Consider the following 27,963-nt stretch of genomic DNA (forward strand, 5'->3'; position numbering starts at 1 on the left):
ACATTGGGTCGTCAATTTCTGGCTGCTGCTGCTGCTTCTTTACACTATGACACGCCCACTAACATGTTTGGCAATTTAAGAGGTGATCACGTGGTCAGCAATTAGAGCCGGTTAAGTTGAGGCCGCAGCGATTTGCTGCGTTCGTTAGATAACTAGAGAAAAGCTGTTATCGAGCGACAGATATCTTTGCAGCACGAAGAGTAATACAGTTTTATTCGCCGATTTTTAAAAAGCATCTGTGAAAAACATATGCATAACAAAATAATTATGTTCTAGTTTTCAAGAATCTCTATCTCTCTATTGGACGGAAGAGGAGTCTCTTGAGTGCAAAAAATATCGCTGTCCTCTATAAGAAAAGTGTCGCTGATATTGATTTATTCTAGAACAAACCGAATTTTGTAGAGCCTTGGAATCTGAATCAGTTTTTTAACAACTATACATATGCCTTATGTCTAAATTCAAACAACCCGATGTGGAACCCTTAAATGAGCCACTCTCGCCCAAAATCTCGCGCTTGAAGACTGTCGCTTTTCAAATAATCGCAAGCGGGTCATCCAGTATTGCTGAGGTGTTTCTTTTGCTGCCACTGGATGTGGTTAAGACACGACTTCAGCTGCAGAGCAACGCACAGACGAATGGACCCAAGCACTATAGGGGGGTGCTTGATGCCTTTGCCAAAATATATCGTCAGGAAGGTGCTAACGCATTTTGGAGAGGCGTCGGTCCTCTACTAGTATCTGACACGCCGAAACGTGCCATTAAGTTTGTCATTTTTGAGCAGTCCAAACCGTATTTTCAATCCGGTTCGGTTCCGAGTCCCGTTAGCTATGCACTGGCTGGTGGATTGGGCGGCACCCTTGAGGTGCTGCTACAAAATCCGTTCGAGGTTGTCAAGGTCAGACAGCAGGCGAATCGAAAGAAGAAGCTCCATCCCTTGCGTGTCGCGAGGAATATCATTAATGAAGGCGGCTTTGGCTTCAATGGGCTTTACAAAGGCGTGACAACGACCATGGCACGAAACTTCATTTTTCACATAATATACTTTGGTTTCTTTTGCAGTGTTCGGGAGGCCACGCCCGCTTTTAATAATTCCGTTATCGAGTTTCTGCGCAATTTTACAATCGCTTACGCAGCCGGCTCTTTGGGTTGCTTGTTCAGTATCCCCCTTGACGTGGCAAAGACACGGATACAGGGACCACAGCCCGTGCCGGGCGAAATTAAATATGCTTGGACCTATGGCACGCTTTCGACAGTATATAAAGAAGAGGGCGCTCACGCACTCTACAAGGGCCTCTTGCCGCAGGTTTTGCGTGTTGGCCCAGGCGGAGCCATACTGCTATTGGGTTATGAATATGTGACTGAAATTTTGGTTAAATATTTCAATTAGGGTATTACAAATTTTAATTCAATGTTCAGCTATTTTTTGGACCTGAAAAATGATTTCACCACATTAACAATCATTTTTCTGAATAAAAAAATTGGCAACATGTACTAGAACGAATCGTTATTGGAACGGATGTCATTAAGCCGGACTTTTTTTTATTTATGTAGCAAAGATTTGAAGGTGGAGTTTACAAAACAGTTGAAAAGCTAACGCCTTAGTCAAAAATATACACCAAAAAAATACCACACAAAAATTAATTTAAAAAAAATAAATAAATAAAAAGAAACCAAATGTAAAATTTGATGACCATAGTTCTTAAGCCCAAATTCCCATCAAGTCTATAGATCTTATAAGTATACTCCATGGGATCGGGGACGCACCTTTCAGCCCGATTTAGCAAATTAAAACAATAAATTAATTATTGTACGTTTTTTTCAATCTGTTGTTGGACGCCCATTCAAAAATTTTGAATGGATTACTCTCCGTCTTATCCTCTGCATTGTCTTTTTACCTTCTCAGTATATCTTTCCCTCATTAGCAGCTAAACGAACAATCCGAGTCAAATGATTAACCAACAGAAACAGGAAAATAACAAATAAAACAAACAATAGAGCAAACACTTGAAGCTTTAGACAATTAAACAAGCCGAGCAACAAATCGAATCGTCAAGCAACAACAATAACAGCAACAACAGATCAAACAATAAATGTGTTTTGGCTTTTCTGGGCACCGAAAATGTCTCCAGGGTCAATTTCAAATGCATTTGCATAGCCACAAATGCACACACACACACGAACGCACAGACACACACGCAGACACACGAATACAAGCTCAAAATATACATAGATTAGTGTAATTACGAGTATAGCCATGAATTGGAATGATGTCAATGTTGGCTCTAAGGCATTTTACTGCACTCATGAATTGAAGAGCGAAAGAGGTATATGTTTAGAAATATATGGAAAGAGAGAGAGAGAGAGAGGGGGGGGGGAGGGGTGCAGCATTAGTAACATGATGCCAGTTACATTTGGCATATGGCAAATTCAGCTTTTGATTTCATTTCATTACCCATTGCAATTTCTACTATGAATAATTGAATATGTGCATTGCATACTTTAAGGCTCCAAATTGCCATTGCAATTATTTGCCCTTGTTGTTGTTGTTGTTGTTATGCTTTTGGCTAATTCAGCTGGAATATGCTTATTACGCATTAAAACTAATTAAGCATGAAAATTCTGTTGACTACCCCTAACGACGCGTCGTCCCCTTAAAAACCAATTGACAAAAGTTTGCAAATATTGTTGTTTGTGTTTGATTGATGTCAGTTTTAAATTGTTCAACATGTTGCAATATGTTAAACACCACACTCAATAGCTTAACCACTGATGTCCACATTTACCAGAAAGTATGTATAAATCGAGACAACGAATCAAAGTGCATTTTTACAACATAATATAAGCCCTTAAATAGTTGGGTTAACAAGTGATCAAATTAAACATAAATATATATAGTAATAGGACTTATAATTATTATGTTTATCTAAAACTAAATAACCAAATCGACACAACAGAACATTTATTTAGATTACTATGATATAAGCTTTAGCACATAAATAATGTACTTGAACTCCAAACTTTGCTTTTTGGATACTTTTGGAAATTCACTGACCACCCCCAGCTATCAGAAGAGCATAGCTTACCAAACAGGCTACATCAATATCTCATTACCTTATTCAATTTAAATTCTATATTTAATTAACAATTTCTTTATTATTTTTCACAACTGTATTGCCATTCGTTTTGCTTATTCATGACAGTTTCCAAAATGATATTGCTAATTGAGTTTTCATTTAATTTGACCTAAGAATACTTAATTTCGACTAAAAATATCATTGACAAAATTAGCTTTGAAAGCGGGCAAATAAAATACCTACATCGTGTCGATTATGCAACTATAAGTTTATGTTCTCTGTATTCTCCCATGTCTTAAACACTTGAGTTGACCCTCATTTTGTCGACCATTAATAATCAATAAATAAATAAATATTTTCGTTACCGAAAGGGTATATAACTTTTGATAGACAGCTAATGAAAAAGATTCGGTTTTTATTTTTTAATCCCATTACCTGAATAAGTCATTTTATAGAAAGTGTGAAAAATATTGTAATACTAAAAAATAGATATATATAGAATTCTTAAAGTCGTTGCCATAACAATTTAAGCACATAAATATAGCCATTTGGCCATCTGCTTTATTAAATTATTTGCAGCTTTCAAATTGATTTCTTTTGAGTCAATTATGCCGTACAAATTCCACACATAATTCGAATCAAACTGCACAATTTTAACAGGAAGCCCACTTGAAATACAACAATAGCCACACGCTCAATCAATAATAGTCGAATCACTAATAAAAATGCACTTTTGAAAAATTTTAAAACAAATTGAGTTAACAAAACTGAAAAGCACTCGGTTGAAACTTAATTGCTGTCGCATTTTGGTGTATCTGTATCTGTAAATATATCTACGAGTATCTGTGTATCAATTGGTTACTTTAACTGCTTCATGCTGTTGTCTAGTCAATAAAATATGAATTATTTGAAATATTTAAGCGTAAAAATAAATCAAATGCCAATGCTCGGCATCAAAGCGAACAAAACAGCAGGAAAAACAAAAATGTTCTGCGTGTGTGTGTGTGGTTTTTTTTCCTGGTCACAAATTTTTTATCAGTGAATAGCAAAAATTTCGTATACGTCATGTTATTGTTGTTGAATGCCTGCTCTTGTTATTGTTGTTGTTGCTGTTGTCGTTGTGGTTGTCTAAATAAATTTTTTATTGACCATGGTTAACGCTTCAGTGAACAATAAACGAATGAGAGGCACGCAGCAGTGCGGACGGCCGAGGGAATTTTTGGCTCATGCCGAGCGGGAAAAGCGCAAAAACCACAGAGAAAAATGTTGCAGGACGCCAACGCCAACTGCCACTGTTGGCCAACACGTCGAAGCATGCCACAAGTTATTTTACACACGCACACTTCACAGTCAAATGTGTGTGAGTGCTTGTATGAAATAAAATGCTCGAATTACACATGTTATACAATTGTTGGACGTAAATATGATTATGCTTATGGGCAGGGTAAGAGGCCCAAGAAACCAATCCAAGGCACAAACTTACACCGTGTGTGTATGAGTGTGAGTGAGTGAGTGTGTGTGTGGAATGTGAGTATGGACCTTATTATTACCATTTTCAAAACAATATTTTATTTACTTTGAAAATGCCTTCCCATTTAATTTATAAAAATACTCTAACTGGTTCATAATTTTGTATTCCTTTTTCAATCCAAAATGGCGTTGAATATGAAATTTATTTATATTCTTTGAAACGCAGAAAAATAATAATTCGGCTTTAATTTCGTTATTTTTATCAATAATATATATTATCACTTACTACTTAAAAAAAAAAAAACATTTAAATAGTTTACTTAAAAAAATATTTACCAACACATATTAAAATATCCCAAAGTTTACTAATTCATTTTAATTAAAAATAAAAAAATGTGTACTGATAAAAGAAAATATCCGAAATTTGTTTCAAATATTGTGCCAATAACTTATTTAGGGTATCAGATCTTCAGAAAGTACTGATTTAAGCTTTTGGAAATTCGAAACACGTTTCTCTATCAATATGTGAGCGGCAGACGTATTTTATTTCCTTTGACTTGGCATTATTTTCATTTTTATATTTATTTTTATGTGGTCGTTGCCCCTGAAACTTTAAAGCCGCCACGTAAAGTGCTGTGAAAATGAAATGAAATTAATATGAAGTTTGACTTAACGCCTCATAAATCATTGTCCAATTTTCATGTCGCATGCCCTGCAGCAAGCAGCAGTGGCATGAGCAGGACGAACAGAGCCAGGACAATCTTGTGCTGCTGCTGTTCTGGTTGCCTGTAACACAAACACACTTAAAATGATTGAAATATATGTATGGCAGATATATGCGTAACATGGTGCTACATTGCAGCAAAATTCCGACCATCATAATGTAGATGTATACATATGTGTGTGTGTGTCTGTGTGTGTCTGTGTGTGTGTATAAAGCCGAGCTACATATTGACCAAGAGTGAAGACAGAAGCTGGTATGGGAACAGGGCCGAAGACTGAAGACTTCCTCATTACACGCTTGTCACGTGCACATTTAACGATTCGCTGCACACACACACACACAAACACACACAGTACACAGTGACATAATTACACACACCCACACACTAACACCGGAGCATGACAGTCATTCATATTAATATTGTCGGTCAAAAAAAAAAAAACAACCCTGTAAAAACAGCGCTAAAAAAAACCCTCACGCACACTCGCATACGAATTTGTTTTTAAAGGATTTTATAATTGTATAAGAGACCAGGGCTTTTATCAACTGTAATGACTTTACATACTCTTACACAAATTTGATTAAGTTAAAATGATATACAAATTAACAAAATTTGTCATGTATGCAATGCGTTGTGACAACGAGAACAACTTCAACGTGCTGCATACTTGGCAAATATATATTTTGTTTTGCCAGACATAATCGGAACGGAATCGATAAGCTCCTAACTAATTACAGGCTGCACCAAGGTTTAATAAATGTGAAGATAATTAATGCTTGATGCTGTCTATAATTAGATAAGCTTTATTCCCATCGTCACTTGTTATTCGTTTAATAGTCATAAACTTGGTTTCAAAAATACATTTTGTTCTATTCCATCTCGATCCTCTGGCCAGTTGGTATCGTAGCAAGTCAGTAAAACGCCACACTACACAACTGATCAGACATCGAAATATATATAGTATGTATATTTTCTTTCTTGTTTCTTTCCAAGTTTGTCTTCAGCACAAAGCCTGTGATACGATCTGAAAGTCAAGCACCTGGATAGGTAAGACATCATTTTAAGATTTGCATTTAATGCTGTCATTATTAGATAATTATTAAGGATTAACTACATGTAAACCATTTTATTTTAGGTTGCTTCTCCAGGCAAGCTACACAAATTGTTTCCCGTTCAACATAATTGAAATAAGTAATACGAAAAACAATTTGCACGGTTCATCCGGAATACAAAATGTCAGTTGAACTTTTACAGCTGTACTAGATACAAAGATACTGAAACCTTGCAAGGACCACGTGGTGTGTTTTCTCGAATCTTAGCAATGGGTGTTAAAAGGGCAGCAGGACGAGCAAGAACGCAAAGGCATCTCTTGGATAAAGGTATTTGTTTCCTTAAGCCATTTTTTGTAAATTTTGAAAATAACTTGCGCGCAAGCGCTGTCCCCACATAACACATAACCTGAATTTTCGTCTGTACACTTTTGGTTTGCCCAGAGAAAACTTGCTTTTTCTCACATAATCTCACGTTCCACTTGTAAATGGAGTCTACTTTCTACAATTCAAAAATCACTTTACATAAACGCTTTTAAAACATGATTTAAATAATAAATTTAAAGACTTTGTCAACTGATTGTTGCTGTTGCGCACACTAGACAGGAAGTACATTTAAATCCTCGCAATGTTGTACAACACTAGAATCGGATAATCAGCTGTTTTTCCCTTTCAGAGATGCCAGCTCCATGCAAAATAAGTTCAGCAAATGCTCCAGCAGATGCTTCAGCTTGTTGCAGTCGTAGACGGTCATGTCCGGCACATCCTTGAGCAAGGCTGGCGTCGCATCGTGCCACCAGGCGGCCCACTTGTCGGTGGCCTCCCGGGCGAACAGCTCCCTGCAATGGGCGCACACTTCCCTCATCGATTTCTGGCACTCGGCACTGTTGATGTCCGTCTGGCAATTGGGGTTCATGTTGACATCAACGAAAAGTCTGTCTCAGAGTTGGTGAAGAGCATAGTTTTCAAAGGCTACTGCGGCAACTACACAATTAATCAGCTTACAGGCTTTAAAACAAAACCGATAACCGATCCGGATATACCCTGCTTTTAGGTATTACCTTAACCCTAAATGAACCTTTTTAGTATTATATCTTATAAAGCAGAACTAAAGCTATCTCTTTTCGTATTATGTAATTCGGAACCCACTTAAAATGGGTAAATAATGGGTATAAAGGTTTTGAGCAGAACGAAGCATCTCCCACTTCCACAAGTAACAGAGCATGAATCATGCGAGAGGCAGAGCGGACGAATTAAACGGCGCTCAGAAATGGGAGCAAGTATGTGAAGATAATAAAAGAAATTCTTGCTTGGACCAATAGGCACTAATCAACAAAAATGTCGTGTGATCACACGTAAATAACGCGAGAACATTCACACTCACACACACAAACAAGTGTATACACAAGCAAGTAAATTCCGCATCGCCTGCTCTATTTTCTGTGCGCCGTGTTTTTCGTCTACCTTGCGTCCGCTCATTCTGTGTTAGTTTCATATTTGTACATACATACATAAATATTTTGTGATTCTGTCTGTCTACACTTGTTTGTGCATGAGTGCATGGGCTTATGCTGTAAAAACGAATTCCTCTTGTGTTCGTTTGCTTGCTCAATTTTCTGTGCGCCGGTTTTTTGCCTGTTTTGCCCAGTTGCTTCGTATTCTCTATTAGTTTAGCTTCAGGAGTCAATATAATGTGCAAGTTAAAGTCGTTTAAAGACATTTTTCTCGTAAATATTCATTGAATTTACAAAATACATATATGTAGCTTTCTTTGTAATCATGTGCTTGGATAGCGATTTTTGTTGTTTTCTTGAAAAAAATGCACAAAAATGTTTATCTGATGTTCCAAATATAATTCACACTTTTCTCTAATCTTCCAGTCTAGGACTACGGATATAGCTAACGTCGGCGTATAACTGGAGCTATTTGGATACTCAGTAATTATTTCTTTAAACCTACATTACCACCACACGAGGCACCTCGCTGAGATACAAGGTAAGAACATGATTCATAGATCTTTTAGTATATAATAAATTATCTTACAATTGCAGGCGATTTTGGGATAACAACGTTGGCCTTTGGGGCTTGTCTGGCGCGTCGTAGCTTGAGCTACTCTGCAAGATTTTGGTATCTTCTATCTTTATCTGAGACTGATCATAATTCCATCACCTAGGATCTAGCTGGCGGCGTAGATGAGGCCACGAGCTGGGAGCTTCGGTTGATATCCTGTGCTGACGATTCTGCTACTGATGCTGCCATGCCCGTAAATAATTAATTAAGTAATGAACCCCAATCGGGGTCTTTTTCTTATATTGATCTAAAAGAGGCGCCACAAAAGGGGCAAATTAGTAAGGATTTTGTAAATTTGTTAAACACCATTTTAAGAAAAGTAGCCATAACTAGTCCATGTCCTTAATTCCATAGTTTGGTCCACTTAAAGCAACTCCTTAATCGAGTTCTTGAAGCTCGCGATTAAAATTTGTCTAATTCTTAAATGCAGATCGGTGCTGTTGGTCCTTTAGAGCCTAAAGAAATAATTCCTTTGAAAATTCACAAGGATTTGTCCAAGTTTTGGCTATTTTTCCAAAAAGGACATTAATCACAAAATCGTTCATATCATCGCCATTTAAAGGACAATCCTGATACCCTTTTGCCAGCAAATAGTCCCTATTGTGCCTGCTGAGAATTAAGAATAAAAAGGACGAAAGTCCTTCAAAGAGCTGAGAAAATTGATACACTTGTGTATACCAAAGATAGCCTATAATTCAGACATATCCTTGCGTATCCTGACGAGTCCTGTGTCAAACAACTCATATGGTCCAGGACTACCAAGAGGCCAAAGGATATTGAAATCGTCCTTGTATTTTTCAATATATGGCTATTTTTCCTTAAAGGACATCTTATTTATAGTCATAACTCGGTCATATTCTTAAGGATAACGTAACGATATATCTTTTTGAACTCGTGGGGAGCAGGACTATCGATTGGCATCCAAGGATTGTCAGGATTCGACAAAAAATTTCACCTCATTTTATCCTAGGGGGATATGTGGTTTCAAAACGACATATCTTATTTTCGATATTTAAACGGCGGAGATATGTCGTTTCAGAATGACATATCTTATTTTCGATATTTAAACGGCGGAGATATGTCGTTTCAAAACGACATATCTTATTTTCGATATTTAAGCGGCGGAGATATGTCGTTTCAAAACGACATATCTTATTTTGATATTTAAACGGCGGAGATATGTCGTTTCAGAACGACATATCTTATTTTCGATATTTAAACGGCGGAGATATGTCGTTTCAGAACGACATATCTTATTTTCGATATTTAAACGGCGGAGATATGTCGTTTCAGAACGACATATCTTATTTTCGATATTTAAACGGCGGAGATATGTCGTTTCAGAACGACATATCTTATTTTCGATATTTAAACGGCGGAGATATGTCGTTTCAAAACGACATATCTTACTTTCGATATTTAAACGGCGGAGATATGTCGTTTCAGAACGACATATCTTATTTTCGATATTTAAACGGCGGAGATATGTCGTTTCAGAACGACATATCTTATTTTCGATATTTAAACGGCGGAGATATGTCGTTTCAAAACGACATATCTTATTTTCGTTTGAAACGACATGTCTTATTTTCGATATTTAAACGGCGGAGATATGTCGTTTCAGAACGACATATCTTATTTTCGATATTTAAACGGCGGAGATATGTCGTTTCAGAACGACATATCTTATTTTCGATATTTAAACGGCGGAGATATGTCGTTTCAGAACGACATATCTTATTTTCGATATTTAAACGGCGGAGATATGTCGTTTCAAAACGACGTATCTTATTTTCGTTTGAAACGACATATCTTATTTTCGATATTTAAACGGCGGAGATATGTCGTTTCAGAACGACATATCTTATTTTCGATATTTAAACGGCGGAGATATGACGTTTCAAAACGACATAACTCCGCGGAGATATGGCGTTTCAAAACGACATAACTCCGCGGAGATATGACGTTCCAAAACGACATAACTCCGCGGAGATATGTCGTTTCAAAACGACATATCTTACTTTCGATATTTAAACGGCGTTTCAGAACGACATATCTTATTTTCGATATTTAAACGGCGGAGATATGACGTTTCAAAACGACATAACTCCGCGGAGATATGGCGTTTCAAAACGACATAACTCCGCGGAGATATGACGTTCCAAAACGACATAACTCCGCGGAGATATGTCGTTTCAAAACGACATATCTTACTTTCGATATTTAAACGGCGGAGATATGTCGTTTCAGAACGACATATCTTATTTTCGTTATTAAAACGGCGGAGAAAATCAGAAAATCGGCCAAAATCGAAAAATTCGGTACTAACTTCGCCATTTGAAGGACTATCGGGCTGTCCTTTGGATAGTAGATGGTTCTTATCCTCCTATTTACGAAAATACAACCCAAAGGACGAAAGTCTTTCAAACAAAAAAGTTTTAAGGACGAATTTGTTAACCGAAAATAGCTTATAGCTCGGCTATATCCTTACGTATCCTGACGAGTCATATGTCAAATAAATTGTATTGATCAGGGCTACCAATTGGCTAAAGGACATCCAAATCGTCCTTGTAGTTTCAGAGATATTTAGGTTTTATTGCAATTGTGTGCTTTCAGGCCATTTTCGTTCGCCCCGCAACTGAAATTTTACCAAGATTCTTAGATGACCCCATAATATTTTGATGCAGATCGAAGCAGTTGGTCCTCACGACCATAACGGAGCATGTCATTTGAAAATCTGCAAGTATACGGCCGAGTTATGTTTTTTTTTCTAAAATTAATTTTTTTACTTTTTTATTTTTTAATGTGATTTTTTCTTTTCAGATAAACGAATTCAAGGACTCTGATTGATTTTAAGGACATTCTGGCAATTTTTTGTAGGATCAGACTCGATTTACCCCAAATAAAACCAAAATTAAGAAATAAATTATATATAATTTTTAGAGAAATAAATAATATAGCTATATTTAAGAAACGACATATTTATAAATGTTTACAAGAATAAATCAATAATTTACAATAAATAAAACAAAACTGCTGCGTTTTTAATTCCAAGCTCTTTTTTTTTGTCAGGTGGTTTCAAAACGACATATCTTATTTTCGATATTTAAACGGCGGAGATATGTCGTTTCAGAACGACATATCTTATTTTCGATATTTAAACGGCGGAGATATGACGTTTCAAAACGACATAACTCCGCGGAGATATGGCGTTTCAAAACGACATAACTCCGCGGAGATATTACGTTCCAAAACGACATAACTCCGCGGAGATATGTCGTTTCAAAACGACATATCTTATTTTCGTTTGAAACGACATATTTTATTTTCGTTATTTAAACGGCGGAGATATGTCGTTTCAGAACGACATATCTTATTTTCGATATTTAAACGGCGGAGATATGACGTTTCAAAACGACATAACTCCGCGGAGATATGACGTTCCAAAACGACATAACTCCGCGGAGATATGTCGTTTCAAAACGACATATCTTATTTTCGTTTGAAACGACATATCTTATTTTCGTTATTTAAACGGCGGAGATATGTCGTTTCAAAACGACATATCTTATTTTCGATATTTAAACGGCGGAGATATGTCGTTTCAGAACGACATATCTTATTTTCGATATTTAAACGGCGGAGATATGTCGTTTCAGAACGACATATCTTATTTTCGTTATTTAAACGGCGGAGATATGTCGTTTCAAAACGACATATCTTATTTTCGATATTTAAACGGCGGAGATATGTCGTTTCAAAACGACATATCTTATTTTCGTTATTAAAACTGCGGAGATATGTCGTTTAAAAACGACATAACTCCGCGGAGATATGACGTTCCAAAACGACATAACTCCGCGGAGATATGTCGTTTCAAAACGGAGATATGTCGTTTCAGAACGACATATCTTATTTTCGTTATTAAAACGGCGGAGAAAATCAGAAAATCGGCCAAAATCGAAAAATTCGGTACTAACTTCGCCACTTGAAGGACTATCGGGCTGTCCTTTGGATAGTAGATGGTTCTTATCCTCCTATTTACGAAAATACAACCCAAAGGACGAAAGTCTTTCAAACAAAAAAGTTTTAAGGACGAATTTGTTAACCGAAAATAGCTTATAGCTCGGCTATATCCTTACGTATCCTGACGAGTCATATGTCAAATAAATTGTATTGACCAGGGCTACCAATTGGCTAAAGGACATCCAAATCGTCCTTGTAGTTTCAGAGATATTTAGGTTTTATTGCAATTGTGTGCTTTCAGGCCATTTTCGTTCGCCCCGCAACTGAGATTTTACCAAGATTCTTAGATGACCCCATAATATTTTGATGCAGATCGAAGCAGTTGGTCCTCACGACCATAACGGAGCATGTCATTTGAAAATCTGCAAGGATACGGCCGAGTTATGTTTTTTTTTCTAAAATTAATTTTTTTACTTTTTTATTTTTTAATGTGATTTTTTCTTTTCAGATAAACGAATTCAAGGACTCTGATTGATTTTAAGAACTTTCTGGCAATTTTTTGTAGGATCAGACTCGATTTACCCCAAATAAAACCAAAATTAAGAAATAAATTGTATATAATTTTTAAAGAAATAAATAATATAGCTATATTTAAGAAACGACATATTTATAAATGTTTACAAGAATAAATCAATAATTTACAATAAATAAAACAAAACTGCTGCGTTTTTAATTCCAAGCTCTTTTTTTTTTGTCAGGTCGCTAAATCATTCTACAAATTGACTGAAACACCAGGCGAACAGAAATGCCCAGTAGGTAGCTGCTTACAAAAAGCTCCAAATATAAATTTCATTGCATACCCAGAGGGGCGCCGTCATCGGCGACTGGGTCGCAAAATTTGTACTCAAATGCCACTGAAGTACCAAGCGAACAGAAATACGCAGCAGGTAGACGAAAATCGTTTTAAAAAATTCATTGCATACCCGCGCGGGAAGGGTCGAGGTCGGTGCGAAAATCGAAACTTTTTCGATGATTTTTTTTTAAGACCTCGGGTAATAACTCCGCGGAGATATGACGTTCCAAAACGACATAACTCCGCGGAGATATGACGTTTCAAAACGACATAGCTCCGCGGAGATATGACGTTCCAAAACGACATAACTCCGCGGAGATATGACGTTCCAAAACGACATAACTCCGCGGAGATATGACGTTTCAAAACGACATAACTCCGCAGAGATATGACGTTCCAAAACGACATAACTCCGCGGAGATATGACGTTCCAAAACGACATAACTCCGCGGAGATATGACGTTCCAAAACGACATAACTCCGCGGAGAAATGACCTTCCAAACCGCAAGAATAACAGACTGTTATTAACATGCACCATTTTTAACAGTCCTCTGTTAGCAGCTGCTGTTAGGATTCATTCACCAAGAAAGAAGCTATTGGGGGCAGCTGAAAGAAAAATCCTCCAGATAAATAAAAAATCCATATAATCCATATTTTATTTTATTTATTTTTTGTTAACTTAATAGTAAAATTCGGAGTATCTCGAGTAGCTGAATTCCGATTATTGTGCCTTTTTGGACCCTAGGAAATCTGTTGAATAGATTGGAGCCTTACGTATTTGGAATTCTTCCATCTGAAAAGATAAAGATATAGACAAATAAAATACATATAATACGAAATAAAACATAAGTAGACATAAGCTGACATTAGATTAAATTAACATATCTCAGGTTAATAAAATACGCTATAGTATTTTATAGAGATTGATTTTAAACTCGTGAATGTTTAGAGAGCCAAGTGTTATAAACATACTTTTAATTTTGTAAGAGCCTAATCATTTTTATTAAATTTAGTTTGAAACTCTAAAACTGAATTTTATCCAAAATGTTAAAGATCTTGTTAACTCTGTTATCTCGGAGTTCCCGATCTGCACATTTAACATGCAACGGCTCACATATAACAGAGCAAGCTACGCTCTCAGTATAAGTTCATATAAAAGAAATCATTGTAAAGAACAACAAGCAATAGTCAAAATTTGTGTGAGCGCAATACTCAAGATAATCTCTCCATTTGGCGCTGCCCTCTCACGAGAGCGCGATCTACTTATGCATATGTATGCGTGCGCTCACTCGAATTCTTGGAGTTGCTCATCGCTGATTGGTCGAATAATTATTTGCATGTATACGAATTTCTTTCACGATCGTCTGCTATCTGCTTGCTCTATTTTCTGAGCGCCGTTCATTTTTCGTCCGCAGTGCGTTCTCGCATTTCTGTGTTACTTTTTTTGGCTCAGCAGCCAATTTGCTGCGGTCATAAAATCTTTCTTCTTCAAACAGGCTGCGAAGCTGGCTAAATGTGAGGCTATTGCGACAAAATGCCAAAAGTCAACATTAAGAATGTAAAATTATTAATTTAAAGCAGAGTTCCTGTTCCGTTCAAGTCTGCAAGAGCATGAATAATGCAAGGAATTGATTGGGAGGGAGGAAGTGATTGCATATATGGGCTCAGTAAATTAATAATAAACGGAAAAAAACAATAGATAATGAGTGCTACGCAAGCGGAAGATAAACGAGCTGCAGGCACGGCGGAGATCGCAACGGCACCGCCGCCGCCTCCCACAGCCGCCGGCAGGCCGCCCACCTCGCAGCTTTTTTCGGTAGGTGCAAAAACAGGTGCAGAATTGACTGAGAGCGGAGCAAAGATTTAAGGGGGTTTTGTTTCTGGTTTTTCAGCGGGGCAATCTGGTTAGCAGTCGCACGGGCGGCGATAAAACGGCGCTGGCCAGACCCTCGACAGCGTTGCGGGCCGTGGGCTATGCGGCCAGCACGAGCGGGTCGGCGGGTCAACGGTTCGATCAATTCTTTCTGGAGAAGGTCAAGCAGCAGACGCTGTCCTCGGCCAATGCCGCCGTCGACGCGGCCATGGAGGTTAAGTACGTAGACTCGAGCTTAACTGCTTTCCGAATCCTTTAAACATGATTTTCAAACAGTCCACAGATCAAGTACAAGAACATGAAGGTGAAAATTGTGAAACTCCTGGAGTCCTCAATTGTGCTGGCAGAGCGCAGTTTCTCGAATCCCACAAGTGGTTCGTCCAATACGGAAATAAAATCCACACTGGCCGAGGCTCTGAACAAGGCCAAGCACACTTAAAGCTATTAACAGTTTTACTATATATGCAAAGTTAAAGTCTTAAATTTATAGAGTTCTCAGGCAATTGCAAGTGCTTACGAATTTTTTTTTTTTTTTGTAAATTATGCAAACGCAGCCACAACCCACGCCTTGGTTTGAGTGCAGAAGCTCGCTTTGGCTGCCAACAATACTGGCATTTTCTGTATTTTATTTAAAACACATATAAATAACAAATATTTTTGCAAAAAAATAAATTCAATAAGCTCTTTATTTTTACAAAAGCATTTAAGCTACATGATATTATTGTGGCGTTACAAACCAAATAAAGGGCAATCATGCAAAATCTCCTTTAAGAAGAATGTCAAAAATTGTTTTTGTTTCTTAAAAAAGTATTTAATACAAGCTGGTTGAAGCAGACAAGACCTATAAATCCATATTAATAATAATATATAATAATCAAAAAAAGCATGACAAAGAAATCTGAAGTTTTATATTATATACATTTATATATTTCTCATTATATTTATCTGCTTTTATCCATTCATCTACTTAGGCTGTAAAATTCTCATATCAAATTTTTATTTGACTCTTGTTATCATTATAATTTTAATTATCCCTTTTATTTCTCTCAAATGCAATACAGGCCTTAGAGCTTTACCTAAAAATCGAAATGAGCATATACTTGTTATTAAATTTGATAATTACATAAAAATCAAACTCAAAGTATCTTTAAGATCCAAATTCTAAAGATTTGCCAAGAAACCATTTAATTTCAATTTGGCGTTTAAATAGCAAAGCGTGGCGCACAAGTTCATATGCAGTAGGGAGGCATTAAGCTGAAACTGGACCACTGACCACATGCACCACATGACGTCCCATTACACACCCAAATACACACTTGCACTAACACACACGCACACACACATACACACTCATCCACAAACGTCTTGATACAGATAATTAAACATGCTGCGCACGTGCAGCGGCTGCTTTCAACATTTTATGCTCTGATATTTGAGTAAAAACAAATAAAATGCATGGGGCGTGTTTATATGTCTGGTCTGTTCTGGTCTGGTCTATTCTGGTCTGCCCTGGTCTGGTCTGGGCCGCAAATTGAACCACGAGTAGCACCCAACTACCACTAACTTTATGGGGCTGCTGACCGAGGCAATTCAAACAGCAACAACAACAACAACGGCCGGAACAAGAGTAAAAGCTAGTTATGCGACTGCTGGCAATTTTTATATATTAATTAAAAGGAATTTTACGTGCTAATGAAATAAAATGTGAAGCGCGTGTCCAAGGAAAATGTGTGAAAATGTTTAAGCTGTGTAGGCGGCATAAATGAGAGCACATCCTGCTAGTTTTATGTAAGTATTAAATAATAAAGAGCATTAAAAGTTTCCATTCCGCTTACATTTCACAATTTGTTAGGTCAGCGTGCTCAAAAAAATATATAAATGCAAGTATGCCAACTCATATTAAGTATACGCCGCATAGTTACGAACTTTTAATGATCGAATAAAATCCGCAAACTAGCTACATGCGTCAAATTGTTGTAGTTTCCACAGCAGCTGCTCTGAAACTGCGCCAGAGTCGAGCTGAGATGTTGCTTTGACATTTTTAACATGAGCTACAACAAGTTGCACATACACCATGTTGCATCAAACCAGGGAACGTGTTGTGGCATGTTAATGGTTACAGCTTCCACATTTTACATTTCTTTAACAGAATGTAAAATTGAGTTTTCGAAAAAATTATTTAATCCCTTTTGCGGTAACCTAAAATCCTATAATTTGAAAAAATCGAAAACGTTTCCTCTGCATATAGAATTTGATAATAAAATAAAGAAAATAACAATAATTCACATAACTAAATTAGAATATACTGCTCAAAAATAGCAGCAATAGTTATGTTTCTATTCTATTTCTAATGCATAAAATTGAAAAGCAACAACAACATAATTAAGTCATTCTGTATGCTGTCATGCAGGTAAATATTTACGTAAACCATAAATCTGTAAAATTTAATTTTAAGCAAATAAATCAAAGTAAATATACACACACATTCACGCTTATATAAAACAATTTTGTTGTGTATAAAATTTGAGCTCTAATGTTTACACATGACAAACGCTGCTGTAAATACACAAAGAATTTTTCCATAATTTACGAGACAACTGCAAATGTCAGAATGCTTTGAAAGTGAAAATAATGTTGCAACATTCAATAAAACGAAAACCGCAGCCAGCTTGGAAAAATATATGGTAGTCTTTTAGCCGCAAACTAATCATAAATAAATGTTGTAAGCCTAACACTTTCACAGTATTTTTGGAGCAAACGTTTGCCTTAAACGTTTATCAATTTATCACATATTCAGATATTACAAACTTAAGTTGACTTTTGGTAGAGTTTAGTTAGAGATTAGCAAAATGCTTTAAGTTTTATCAGACCGCTATTAGAAGTTTGCTGGTAAGTTTTTGACTTGTTTGCAAGTCATTAGAAAGAGTTCATTAGGGACACAACATACTGAATGGTCAGTTAAAATGAGCGGACAGTGTTTGCTAATGGTTTCAGCACTTGTCAAAGAAAATTCTTATGAGCAAAAGGAAAAAATTAATTTTATTTAGTTATTATATTTTCATTAAAGATGTGTGAAATCCAAACAGAAAAAGATTAAAATGTTTTTAATACAACAATTTGTATGCCATTTTTAATAAATGTTGCTTGCAAGTTTTATTCATATTTTACATGTATAGAGAAAACATGTACTCCAATATATGTAATTTTATTTACATATGCAAATATCCTCTAAGAGGTCAAACATAGGTAAATGTTTTTCCTATGCCTTTATTGCCTTTACTTTAATCAAACATTAAAATTCTCATTGTTTAACCTTTAACCAAGCAATAAAAACTCTTGTTGAATTTTTCATGAGCTGCTGTTGTTTACATCGAATACTCTTAAAAGCCTAAGAAAAGGCCATACTAAGTATTTAAATGATTAAAAATGTACAAATACGAACAAACAATTGAGTTTTATTATATAAAAGTAATGAGCTTTGAATAAGGAATATACTTGGGGATATTTAATTTATTGATACACCTAATAGTTCCAAAAGCATTTGTAAACATATAAAACAACCCACGAAAATAATTGTCATCATCATTGTGACTATTATCATCATCATAATCATCGTTACGAGGCAACCCTTGTGGGCACTGACGCAGTTGCATAACTTGCACAATTTATGCATGAGAGCAGCACAGAGTTAATCCTACAAGACGCCGACGTGCGCTGCCAGACATTCGCAGTGGGCGTGGGGCCGTGGTGTTGTGTGATTGGGCGGGGATGGCAGCTCTATGTTGTTATTTTGAGAAAGCACAACAGCTGAACGGGCATTGTTATTAACACCAAAATGACAAACAAAAACAACAAAATGCAACAACAGCTGTCTAGATACATCGACAGATTTAAATTAAATCCATATCGCAAATGTTAAAGCTTAACACACAGTTTGAATGCACGGATCGAAAATTATTTAAATTAATGACAGCGTCGCTGGCTCTTCTTTTAAAATCGGCTTCAATCTTGCCCTTAAGACAATGAATCATTTAGCCATAAATGGTATTTTACTCTCCACTTCTTTTTGGGTCAATGGAAAACTGAATATCCGACAAATTTAATGGTGCCACAATGAAAAATCACTGCCGCATATGTCGGCCAATAACTGACATTATTGACTGTTAATATCCGAGCAGCTCACAACAATAATGGAGAATGGCATATGACTTCGAGGTCGAAGAGTGAATACACTTTAATGGAAAGGGCTTCAACGAATAGACTTTAATGAACGATAAAACATGTGCAACAAAATGCTATTCCTTACAATTATTTATTTAATGGGCCAATTAAAATATCTTTTTAAGTGGAGTATGTTTTCAATTCCTGTTAATATCTAATCTTTGTTGCTTAACAAAGGCTTTGAGCATTTAGTTGTAACCAAATAAATTACGCACTTATATGAAAACATATTTGATATAAATAAAATAAAGTATTCTTAAGTATGCGAAATTATGTATAATACTAGTTGATAATTTATTTATGATATTGCGTAAATATCACACATATCAATCCATAAAACTGTGTATTAGAATTAATGCTTCATTTGCCACATATAGTTTAACTATCGAAGGTGGTCAATCTCTGTGAGCGAACCCATAGTACCCTGTCCGGCAGGGCTCTAAAAGCGTTGCAAGTGCAACATTTCAATAACTGAAACGCCAATTAAAATTGTACAATGGGTTCGCGGTGCTCGGTCAGAAAGTTGGCGGGAACTGAATCGCGGCCAGCGACGAATGTCAGTTAAACGAGCAAATAGCCAAAAATAAACACACAAACGGGACATCTACATCGGCGTAGCAAGTAGACATGCACCCATATGTGTGTACATATATATATTTGCCATATATGCATACATACACACTACTTATATATATACATACATATATATATATATGAATATGTAAAGCCGGCGGCGAGCCAGGAAGCGCGCACACAGGGACGACCTCACCATGCACATCCTGCCATATCCTGATGCATGGCTGATATGCTCTGGTAATTGGTATTGTTTGCCCGAACGCGTGGCCACAGCCGGACAGTGTTGCCACACACACACACACACACTCACATGCACGAACATATACACAACACTCATGCACATTTGCACCTTGACGCCAGATAAAAAAAATACACATGAAAACCAATGTTATGTAAACAGGCCGCAAGTGGGACAACTGTTCCAGGAGTGCCAAAGTAACTGAAAGAGGAAGAGATAGAGAGAGCGAGACAGATAGAGAAAGGTTGTGTGTAAAGAGCGGGTAGCACAACATGCATTAACAACTAGCCACTATTAATTTTTCGTTATAAACAAGCTTAAAATGAGATACTATTGTGCAAAGTTGGAAGCTGATACAAAATAAGACAGAAAATTTCGTTTGGCGAGAGTATATATTTAATTTTGGCAGAAGCAAATACTAAATTACTTAAAGTATGCTATATAAATGCATAAAAAAGAGTCATTTTATAAAAGTTACTTATGGTAAGCAGGAAAATTTTGTTTTTAACTCTAAGCTATGCTTCAGACTAGGCTTAAGATAAACTCACATTTAGCCCAAATTCATAATCAATATTTTAGGCAATTGTACATTTTTAAAAAGGTTTAAAATTATGAAAAGACTTTATGATTATTTTATTGCTTAAGTGAAAAATTATCAACAATATTCAAATAAAAAATTATGGAAAATGTACTTTACTCGGCATATTAGACATAGAGTCTCAATATCTAAACTACGTTTTAAGTAAATTTCAAGGTGGTTTCAAGTCAGAGTCGAACAAATTGTTTTTAAATATAGATTATATGAAACGTCCTCGTTTTGCGCAACATTCATATAGAACCAGCTTGTTATGTACTCCAAAACTTAAAGATTTTAACAGCCATAAATATTCCCTTTAATACATGGGGCAGAGCACAGCTCTGAAAAGTAAATGTTCAATTTATAAACGCACCTTAAACTAACTATTGTTTGGACTTCAGCTACAATCTGTAGCTGGAATTTATGCATATTGAGAACAGCCAATGCTCTATCTATGGCCCAATCTTGAAACAAAACCAAATCCAACGAAAACTTAGCCACAACACAACACGTTAACTGGGAAAAGCAATTCAACTTTCACGTTCGCATTGTTTGCACAAGCACGAAAAGTTATTAAGATACATAGACGTGATTTTGCATGTTAAGACAACTAGACAACTAAAAAAGAAGCAAAAGCGAAGACAAAGATGCAGATACACCAGCTCATGCCGCGCTAAATATGTTTATATAGATTGATAGTTAGTAAGTTCGCGTGCACTTTAAGCGCTTTTAATGTGATGAGCTAAAAATTTCCATTAGCGCGTCGGTAGCACAAATGTGGCATGCATTAAAGAACTCCTGATTTCAGCAATGCCGAGAATCCCTCAGCCTCGCCCTCAGACACCAGCTACAAAATGAGCAACTGCTGCTCGTTGCTATCTCATTGACATGCCTGACAAGAATTGAATTAAAAGTTTTTGTGCAGCGCTTTTCTAAGGACCAGCTGGAAAAATGAAAAATGCGCCGCTTTTCAATTTTCATTGTGACCAAAAGTTTTGGCCTCGAAACGCGCATTTAAATTGATTTGTAATTCGCGGTTAATTCAGTTGACGCCCCTCCCCTCGCTCACCATTCCACGACATCCTGCGTTGGTCAATGCGAGTATTTTTATTCAGTTTTCGCCGTGTTGGTTTTTCCCGTGTTCATATTATTAATGTAATTTGACACTGAATGCCTGACAGCTGCCGCAATTTTTAAAAATACATTTTTTTTTTATTTCTTTTGCATGGCAAATAGGCGCTTAATTGATAATCCGTGGATGCGGGGTTGTGGCGGAATATGTTTGTCATTGTATAAATTAAATATTGATTTAATTGTTAACTTGTCACAAAATCATGATATGCATATTTAAAAACAATCGACATGCGGTTTGTCTAGAAGCTGTTAAGCACGTACAAATTGTATTCACATTATTTTGGGGGATTAAAAAATGGACTGAAATGTCATTAGAAAATAAATTGACCAATGCACACTTTTGCTTAACAATTAAAAAATTAAATAAATACCATATATGTATCTTTTAAAGGAATATTTTTGGATTATTTAACTTACCGGTGCAAGGCATCCATTGCATTACATCAGCCTGAAAGATGTATAAGAAAAAATTAAGCTACATCGTTTATGCATTAAAAAAAAAGACAATTTTAATTCTTGTCAGTTAATTATTCTTTTGTTAATACCCTGAACCCATTTAAAAAGGGGAAAAAGGGTAAAATGGTTCTGTGCAAACTTATGTAACATGGAACCATCTCTGATCCAATGAAGTATATGCTCATGTCGATCTAGAAACGTTCGTCTGTCGATAAAAATCGATATCTGCTACTTACTTGTTTTACATAATAATTGTGAATAAAAAATTACTATGAAACCAAAGTTAACCTAGGCAATGTGTTGCAGAGCTCTAAACTCTTTTCTAATGGACTTCCTATCAAAACTGTGCTTCGATGAAATATCTACTGATGTATCAACTCAGTCTTAATAACCGCAACATAAATAAATCTTTAAAATGTTTGCTTCTTTGCTAGCGGCCAACAGTCGGCTACAGTTTTTGCAAAGCCTCGAATTATGTTCTTGGCGATGTTGTTGCTGTTGCTGTTGCTGTTGATGTTGATGTTGTTGCTGTTGTTGCCGTTGATGTTGCTGTTGCAGTCAGGCATTTAATTGATTGATTGCCGTTCGTCTATGTCTGCATCGATTTGCCTGCCGTGATACAATATTCGCCACCCAAAGAGGCTCAACCCACACTCGCTGCAGTCGTTTCATAACCAATGGATTTTCCCTCCGCCTGCCGTTATCAAATCGACTTCGTGGACCCACATAACTGCCATTGTTGTTATTATTGTTGTTGCTGTTACTGCCAATTAGTGTTGGCGCGTCATGTGGCTGTGTGCGTGCGTGTGTGTGCGTGTGAAAGTATGTGTGTGTGTGTTTGTTCGTGTGGGTGCGTCATCAATTAATTTTTGTATTGTTGTTTTTCTTTTTTGGCACAAAATGTTGCATTTTCTCTGAGTTTTGGTGTTGGGGTTAGGCGCCATGGAGCAGTGTGAAGAGAATAGGGGGTCAGGAAACAGGGGACACTATGGACAGCATGGACATCGTTATGCGGCATATCGGCTGTATTTTCAGAGGTAACCATGTTGACTGATTGGTTTTTCGATTCAATTGTTTGCTTGTTTTTGATGGCAATGTGCTCTAAACTATGGTTTGTGTTATGTGTTTACCCCAAGAGCTGCTGAATTTATATAACTGCCTACATAGATCGGACCTGGTGACCATCGAGCTATGTGTATACTCTTGTTAAATCAATGATTTGACAATTTAAGGCTGTCAAACACTTATGATTTATTGTTATTATTTTAAAATTTTAACTCTTTTAATTGCATTTGCAATTCTTACCCAAGGTTCTTATATTTTCAATCCTACTTCTAATAATGTACTGAATATATTTCTCTGTATTATTTTGATTATTATTACTTTTATTATTATTATTATTATTATTATTATTATTATTATTATTATTATTATTATTATTATTATTATTATTATTATTATTATTATTATTATTATTATTATTATTATTATTACTATTTTTATTTTTGTTATTATTATTATTATTACTATATTTCCTATTATAATATTACTGTTATTTCATATTATTTAGCAAGCACGGACGCGAGCCTGAAACCCCACTATTCAGTCTACTCTTTCATCAAGGTTAGCCTTCATTAATTGATTATACCATTATAGTTATTGGATTTAATTGCATGTACATAAATCAAATAAAACAAATAAGTATAACTAATAAATCTAATCGCAATTAACCCATGAAATAGATCCAGGCGTATATAATCCGTCTGACATGATAGTTGGAAAATCAGTTTCGATTTTATTTCTTAAGCGAAAAGTTCGTCATTAAATATGTGGAAAAAATTGGTAATCGCTTTATTTCTGTGGACTTTCACGGCTGTCCAGCATGGTGAGAACTTAGAGTATAACAACAAGGATTTTCTCAATAAAGTCCACAAATTTAGGTAATGCGCTGACCTGTTACAGCTGCGATTCTGTCGAGTCCTGTCGCAACGCCAACACCCAAGAGTGCAGCAATGAAACAGCCTTGGAAAACAATGCACCATTTTCAAGGATCTGCCGTATGTCAATAATATCAACAATTTCGAGTGCTTCAACCTCACTTATATATGTAAGTCAAAATCGTTGTTGGATTTTGTTAAAAATATTTTAAGTGGGCTTTCACTCACAGCCAATCAAACTTTGACTGAACTACGTGGCTGCATTTTCCCGGATGTCAAAGTCTGCGATCAGTTTCCATTGACGTCCTACTTTGGCTACAACTTTTGCTACACCTGTAATTGGAACTATTGCAATCGAAATCCAGCGGGCACTTTTAGCAAAAGCACCTTTACCATTATAGCCTCAGCTATAACTCTGCTATTTACCAAACGGTTGCGTTAGCATAGCTGATGATTAAAGAATGTGCAACGGTTCTACGGTTGCGAAATTGATGTAACCCAGTAACCCAGAATCAATAGAATCGACTATGAGTTTTTATTTGATGTTATCTAAGCAAAATAAATTTCTAAGAAAATGTTATATTATCTTTAATTTCATAAATATTTTTGGACGCTTATGGAATATTCATTCAGATAGAACAATATAACGGTAAAATACTCCTCACTTTTTTGTATACAAAGATAGCTCCTGTCTAGTATGTCTAAAATTATTAACTATCAGCAAAACCAACAATTATGAAATCTTATCATATTCATTTAAAATCGCACGCCTATTTTTTGATACACTCGGGTGTAGACATAAATTTTTTACCCCATTCTCCGGGTAATAAGACTGTAGCAGCTCGTATTTCTTAAAAATCAGTTTGTAGCTAAAAATTTACTTAGCGCTCATATAAACTTTAACCCATATTTGCCTTCCGGCAGTGGATTTTCCAAAAAGCGTGAAACGCAAAAACCGCATAAGAAAACTACATTAACGAAAACATTTCAGAATCACACAGCCATACAGCCAGCCAGCCCCTAAGTCAAGATGTCAACAATGTAAAGAGAGATTTAAAAATCACCTAGCTAGACATCCATAAGAAACGACAACGACTGCAGAATTGAAACACTTATCAATAAAACCTTGTCCATATGATAAGGCGTAGCTCCTATACATACACACGATGTCATGCTATAGACAAAATTGCTGGCTAATTCTTGCCAATACAAATAAAAAATATAAACAAAAAAAATAAAAGTTAGACATCATATAACATTAGAAAAAGTAGTAGCATGTATCTATTAGCTGGCTAATGGAATATTATTCAAAATATGTAGATTGCCGCGAAAAATATTTAGCAAGTGTATTTGCAAGTCGCAATAGATAGATATTACAACTTTATGCTATACCTTGAATTACTGCTCGCATTCCGTTAAGATAAGCTTCTTGATAAACCAACCCATGTTATTAAATAATGCCTAATATAAAACCACTCACTAAAAGCAAAGTCAGTTCAGTTGCAAACAAAAGGTGCCCGAAAGATCTTCACAAGTCTACAGAATGTATATGAAAACGTTGATTATAAGTGTAGTGATTGCTCTCACCTGCGTGCAGTTGGGTGAGTAAATTGATTCATGACGAAACATAACTGAAACTAACTAATGGAAACTATCCAATAAAGCCAACTCCTTGACGTGTTACACCTGCACTAGCGCAGCTGATTGCAAAAAACCAAGGAAAACCACTTGCTCCAATGCTGCTGCCAGTGAGACGAGCAGCTTTTTAGAAGTTTATCATCAGAATGTGCGCAATCTAAGTAGCTACAGATTCGATTGTCTTGCTCTTAGGTATACCTATGCGAATAGTGAGTATATGTGAATGCCAGTGTTTATGCAGCAGAATTTCTATATCATATTGTATTTATCAATGCAGATAACTCAGTGGTTCATCAGCTACATGGTTGTGTTCATCCAGATGTGGGCGCCTGCACTTTGGCACTTAAGCCCCAATATGCATATAGCTGGAATAAGGCAAGGTGCACCATCTGCTCTGGCAACAAGTGCAACAAGAATCCAGCTGGCAAGCTGAGCAGCAGTGTCTACACAATTGCGGCCACAGTGATATCTCTAATGCTGGCCAAGATCTATGCTTAAAATTGTGTATAAACTTAGCAGCACAAGGTCTAATATTCTATAGCCTATTACTCCATTTGTCAATATTCTATAGAATTTGCCTGAACAATCTCACAACTGGCTTATCAAGTGTTAAATATTTCCGTCGACTGTTCGATAAGATTATGCGGCTGCGGACGACCCAAATGAATCGAAATCGAATAAAACTCTTCGGTTAAATGATTTCACAATAGTGAGTAATCCGGCTATAAATGTTTTGACTAGGGGGTTCCTTTTAAATGCTTAACAATTTAAGAGCTACCTCTTTGAGATAATGAAAAATTATTGCTTAACAACAGCAAATAAACTTTGTAAATCATAAACAAAAAGGCTTAAGCTAATATTAAATTAAGTTGAAAAATAATTTCTTACGACGGAATCAAAGACATTAAATCAAGTATATTTGAATACAACTAATTTTCTACACATTGAATACCTATTTTCATGGAAATTCGCTGTATTTTAATTATTTACTTTGAAGAGACTCAAGTAGATTTAATAATCGAATTTTCATTTTTCTGATCCACTTGCTACTTATTGCTGAAAACATCCAAATTATGCATATTAAAGCAATTTGTAGAACGTAACTCCCTTACTTACTTAAGCTCTCAAGCAAACAAACTCCTTGAAGCACAATCAATAGCAACAGAATAAATCGCTTAAGCATGTTGTGCATCTGAGATTTCAGCTAAAACTAACTGAAGGCTGCAGATAATCTACTTTTATATAGTTTGCCACTTTGTGCTTTCTATATTTATTCAAATGTCTATGTAATAGAGCTGGTTGAATAGAAGATACCTTTTCATAATATAACAGAACAGTACTTCTAGGAAATGTTTTCTTGGATATGTTTAAACTGCAATTCTAGGCTTGTTACCCATTGAGAACGGCTAAAGGGGGTATAATAGTCTTGTGCAAGCGCATGTAGCAGGCAAATGGAAGCAACTCTGATCTCATAAAATATACAGATTCTTGACCAGCATCAATCACCGAGTCAATCTAGCCGTATCTGTCTGCCTGTCCGATCATTTTTCTGAGTTATATAAGAATATATATTGGCTTGAATGTTTATCGAAGTTTCCTAATGCCCGCGCAGCACGTATTAGTTTTCGATACTCGATTACTTGTAATCTTTTCAAGCAATCGATAAAAATCGTTAACGGTACACGGTTTGTTGAGCACATCTTTTAGGTTTTAAGAATTAAAATCACCAAACATTTCATGTAACTTTTAGTGAAGTATATACAGATAAGTATCTTTTCTTATTTATTTATTATTCCTAATGCTAGCATATCCTTTTACCTACAAGCAAGCGAATGCGTAGCATGATTTACATTTGTTGTCGATAATAGATCGTAAAAAGAGCGTATTGTTTACACTGAGGCTAGTTGAGTATAGAATTTGAATAAATAAAAATAAATTAGAATGTTCTAGTCGAAAGTGGCCGACTAGGGAATACCCCGAACCATCTTTTTCTGCAACGACAAAACTATTGCTTTTGTTTGCGTTCAGGTTTTACGTGATTAATTTTTAATTCAAACGCAATTCTAATCAAAACTATAAGCCCATATAACCGTAAGCATTAGACA

The 27,963-nt window shown here is 36.0% G+C and overlaps 3 protein-coding genes and 2 long non-coding RNA genes across 8 annotated transcripts in view; 4 read left to right on the top strand and 1 right to left on the bottom strand.

The window, feature by feature from the left end:
* The first annotated feature begins 448 nt into the window (after nt 1-448).
* On the top strand, nt 449-1,387 carry LOC6627631 (mitochondrial 2-oxodicarboxylate carrier). The gene has a single exon (XM_002051061.4). The coding sequence runs from the start codon at nt 449-451 to the stop codon at nt 1,385-1,387; it is 939 nt and encodes a 312-aa protein (XP_002051097.1).
* A 4,657-nt stretch (nt 1,388-6,044) lies between these two features.
* LOC116651468 (uncharacterized) lies at nt 6,045-11,351 on the top strand. The gene is made up of 6 exons (XR_004304470.2): nt 6,045-6,316; nt 6,405-6,648; nt 8,199-8,313; nt 8,370-8,581; nt 11,005-11,143; nt 11,212-11,351. It is a non-coding gene; the product is annotated as an uncharacterized lncRNA (long non-coding RNA).
* A 2,511-nt stretch (nt 11,352-13,862) lies between these two features.
* Nucleotides 13,863-27,963, bottom strand: part of LOC6627418 (UPF0585 protein CG18661) — a 67,345-nt gene continuing 53,244 nt past the window's right edge. For 3 of the 4 annotated variants that reach the window (XR_011416777.1, XR_001450112.3, XR_001450113.3), the window contains exons 4-5: nt 22,245-22,275; nt 13,863-14,001 (exon numbers count right to left, since the gene is read on the bottom strand). The gene's annotated coding sequence lies outside the window, so the exon portion shown is untranslated. The remainder of the gene's footprint in view (nt 14,002-22,244; nt 22,276-27,963) is intronic. The other variant, XR_001450114.3, reaches the window with a different exon arrangement.
* On the top strand, nt 24,045-24,769 carry LOC138911269 (uncharacterized). The gene is made up of 3 exons (XR_011416741.1): nt 24,045-24,168; nt 24,224-24,390; nt 24,451-24,769. It is a non-coding gene; the product is annotated as an uncharacterized lncRNA (long non-coding RNA).
* On the top strand, nt 25,707-26,575 carry LOC6627628 (uncharacterized). Its single transcript, XM_002051058.4, has 3 exons — nt 25,707-25,821; nt 25,885-26,067; nt 26,136-26,575. Exons 1-3 carry the CDS (start codon nt 25,764-25,766, stop codon nt 26,354-26,356), a joined length of 462 nt encoding a protein of 153 aa, XP_002051094.1. The 5' UTR covers nt 25,707-25,763; the 3' UTR covers nt 26,357-26,575.

This window comes from Drosophila virilis, chromosome 4, assembly GCF_030788295.1.
Source record: "Drosophila virilis strain 15010-1051.87 chromosome 4, Dvir_AGI_RSII-ME, whole genome shotgun sequence".
Taxonomy (NCBI): domain Eukaryota; kingdom Metazoa; phylum Arthropoda; class Insecta; order Diptera; family Drosophilidae; genus Drosophila; species Drosophila virilis.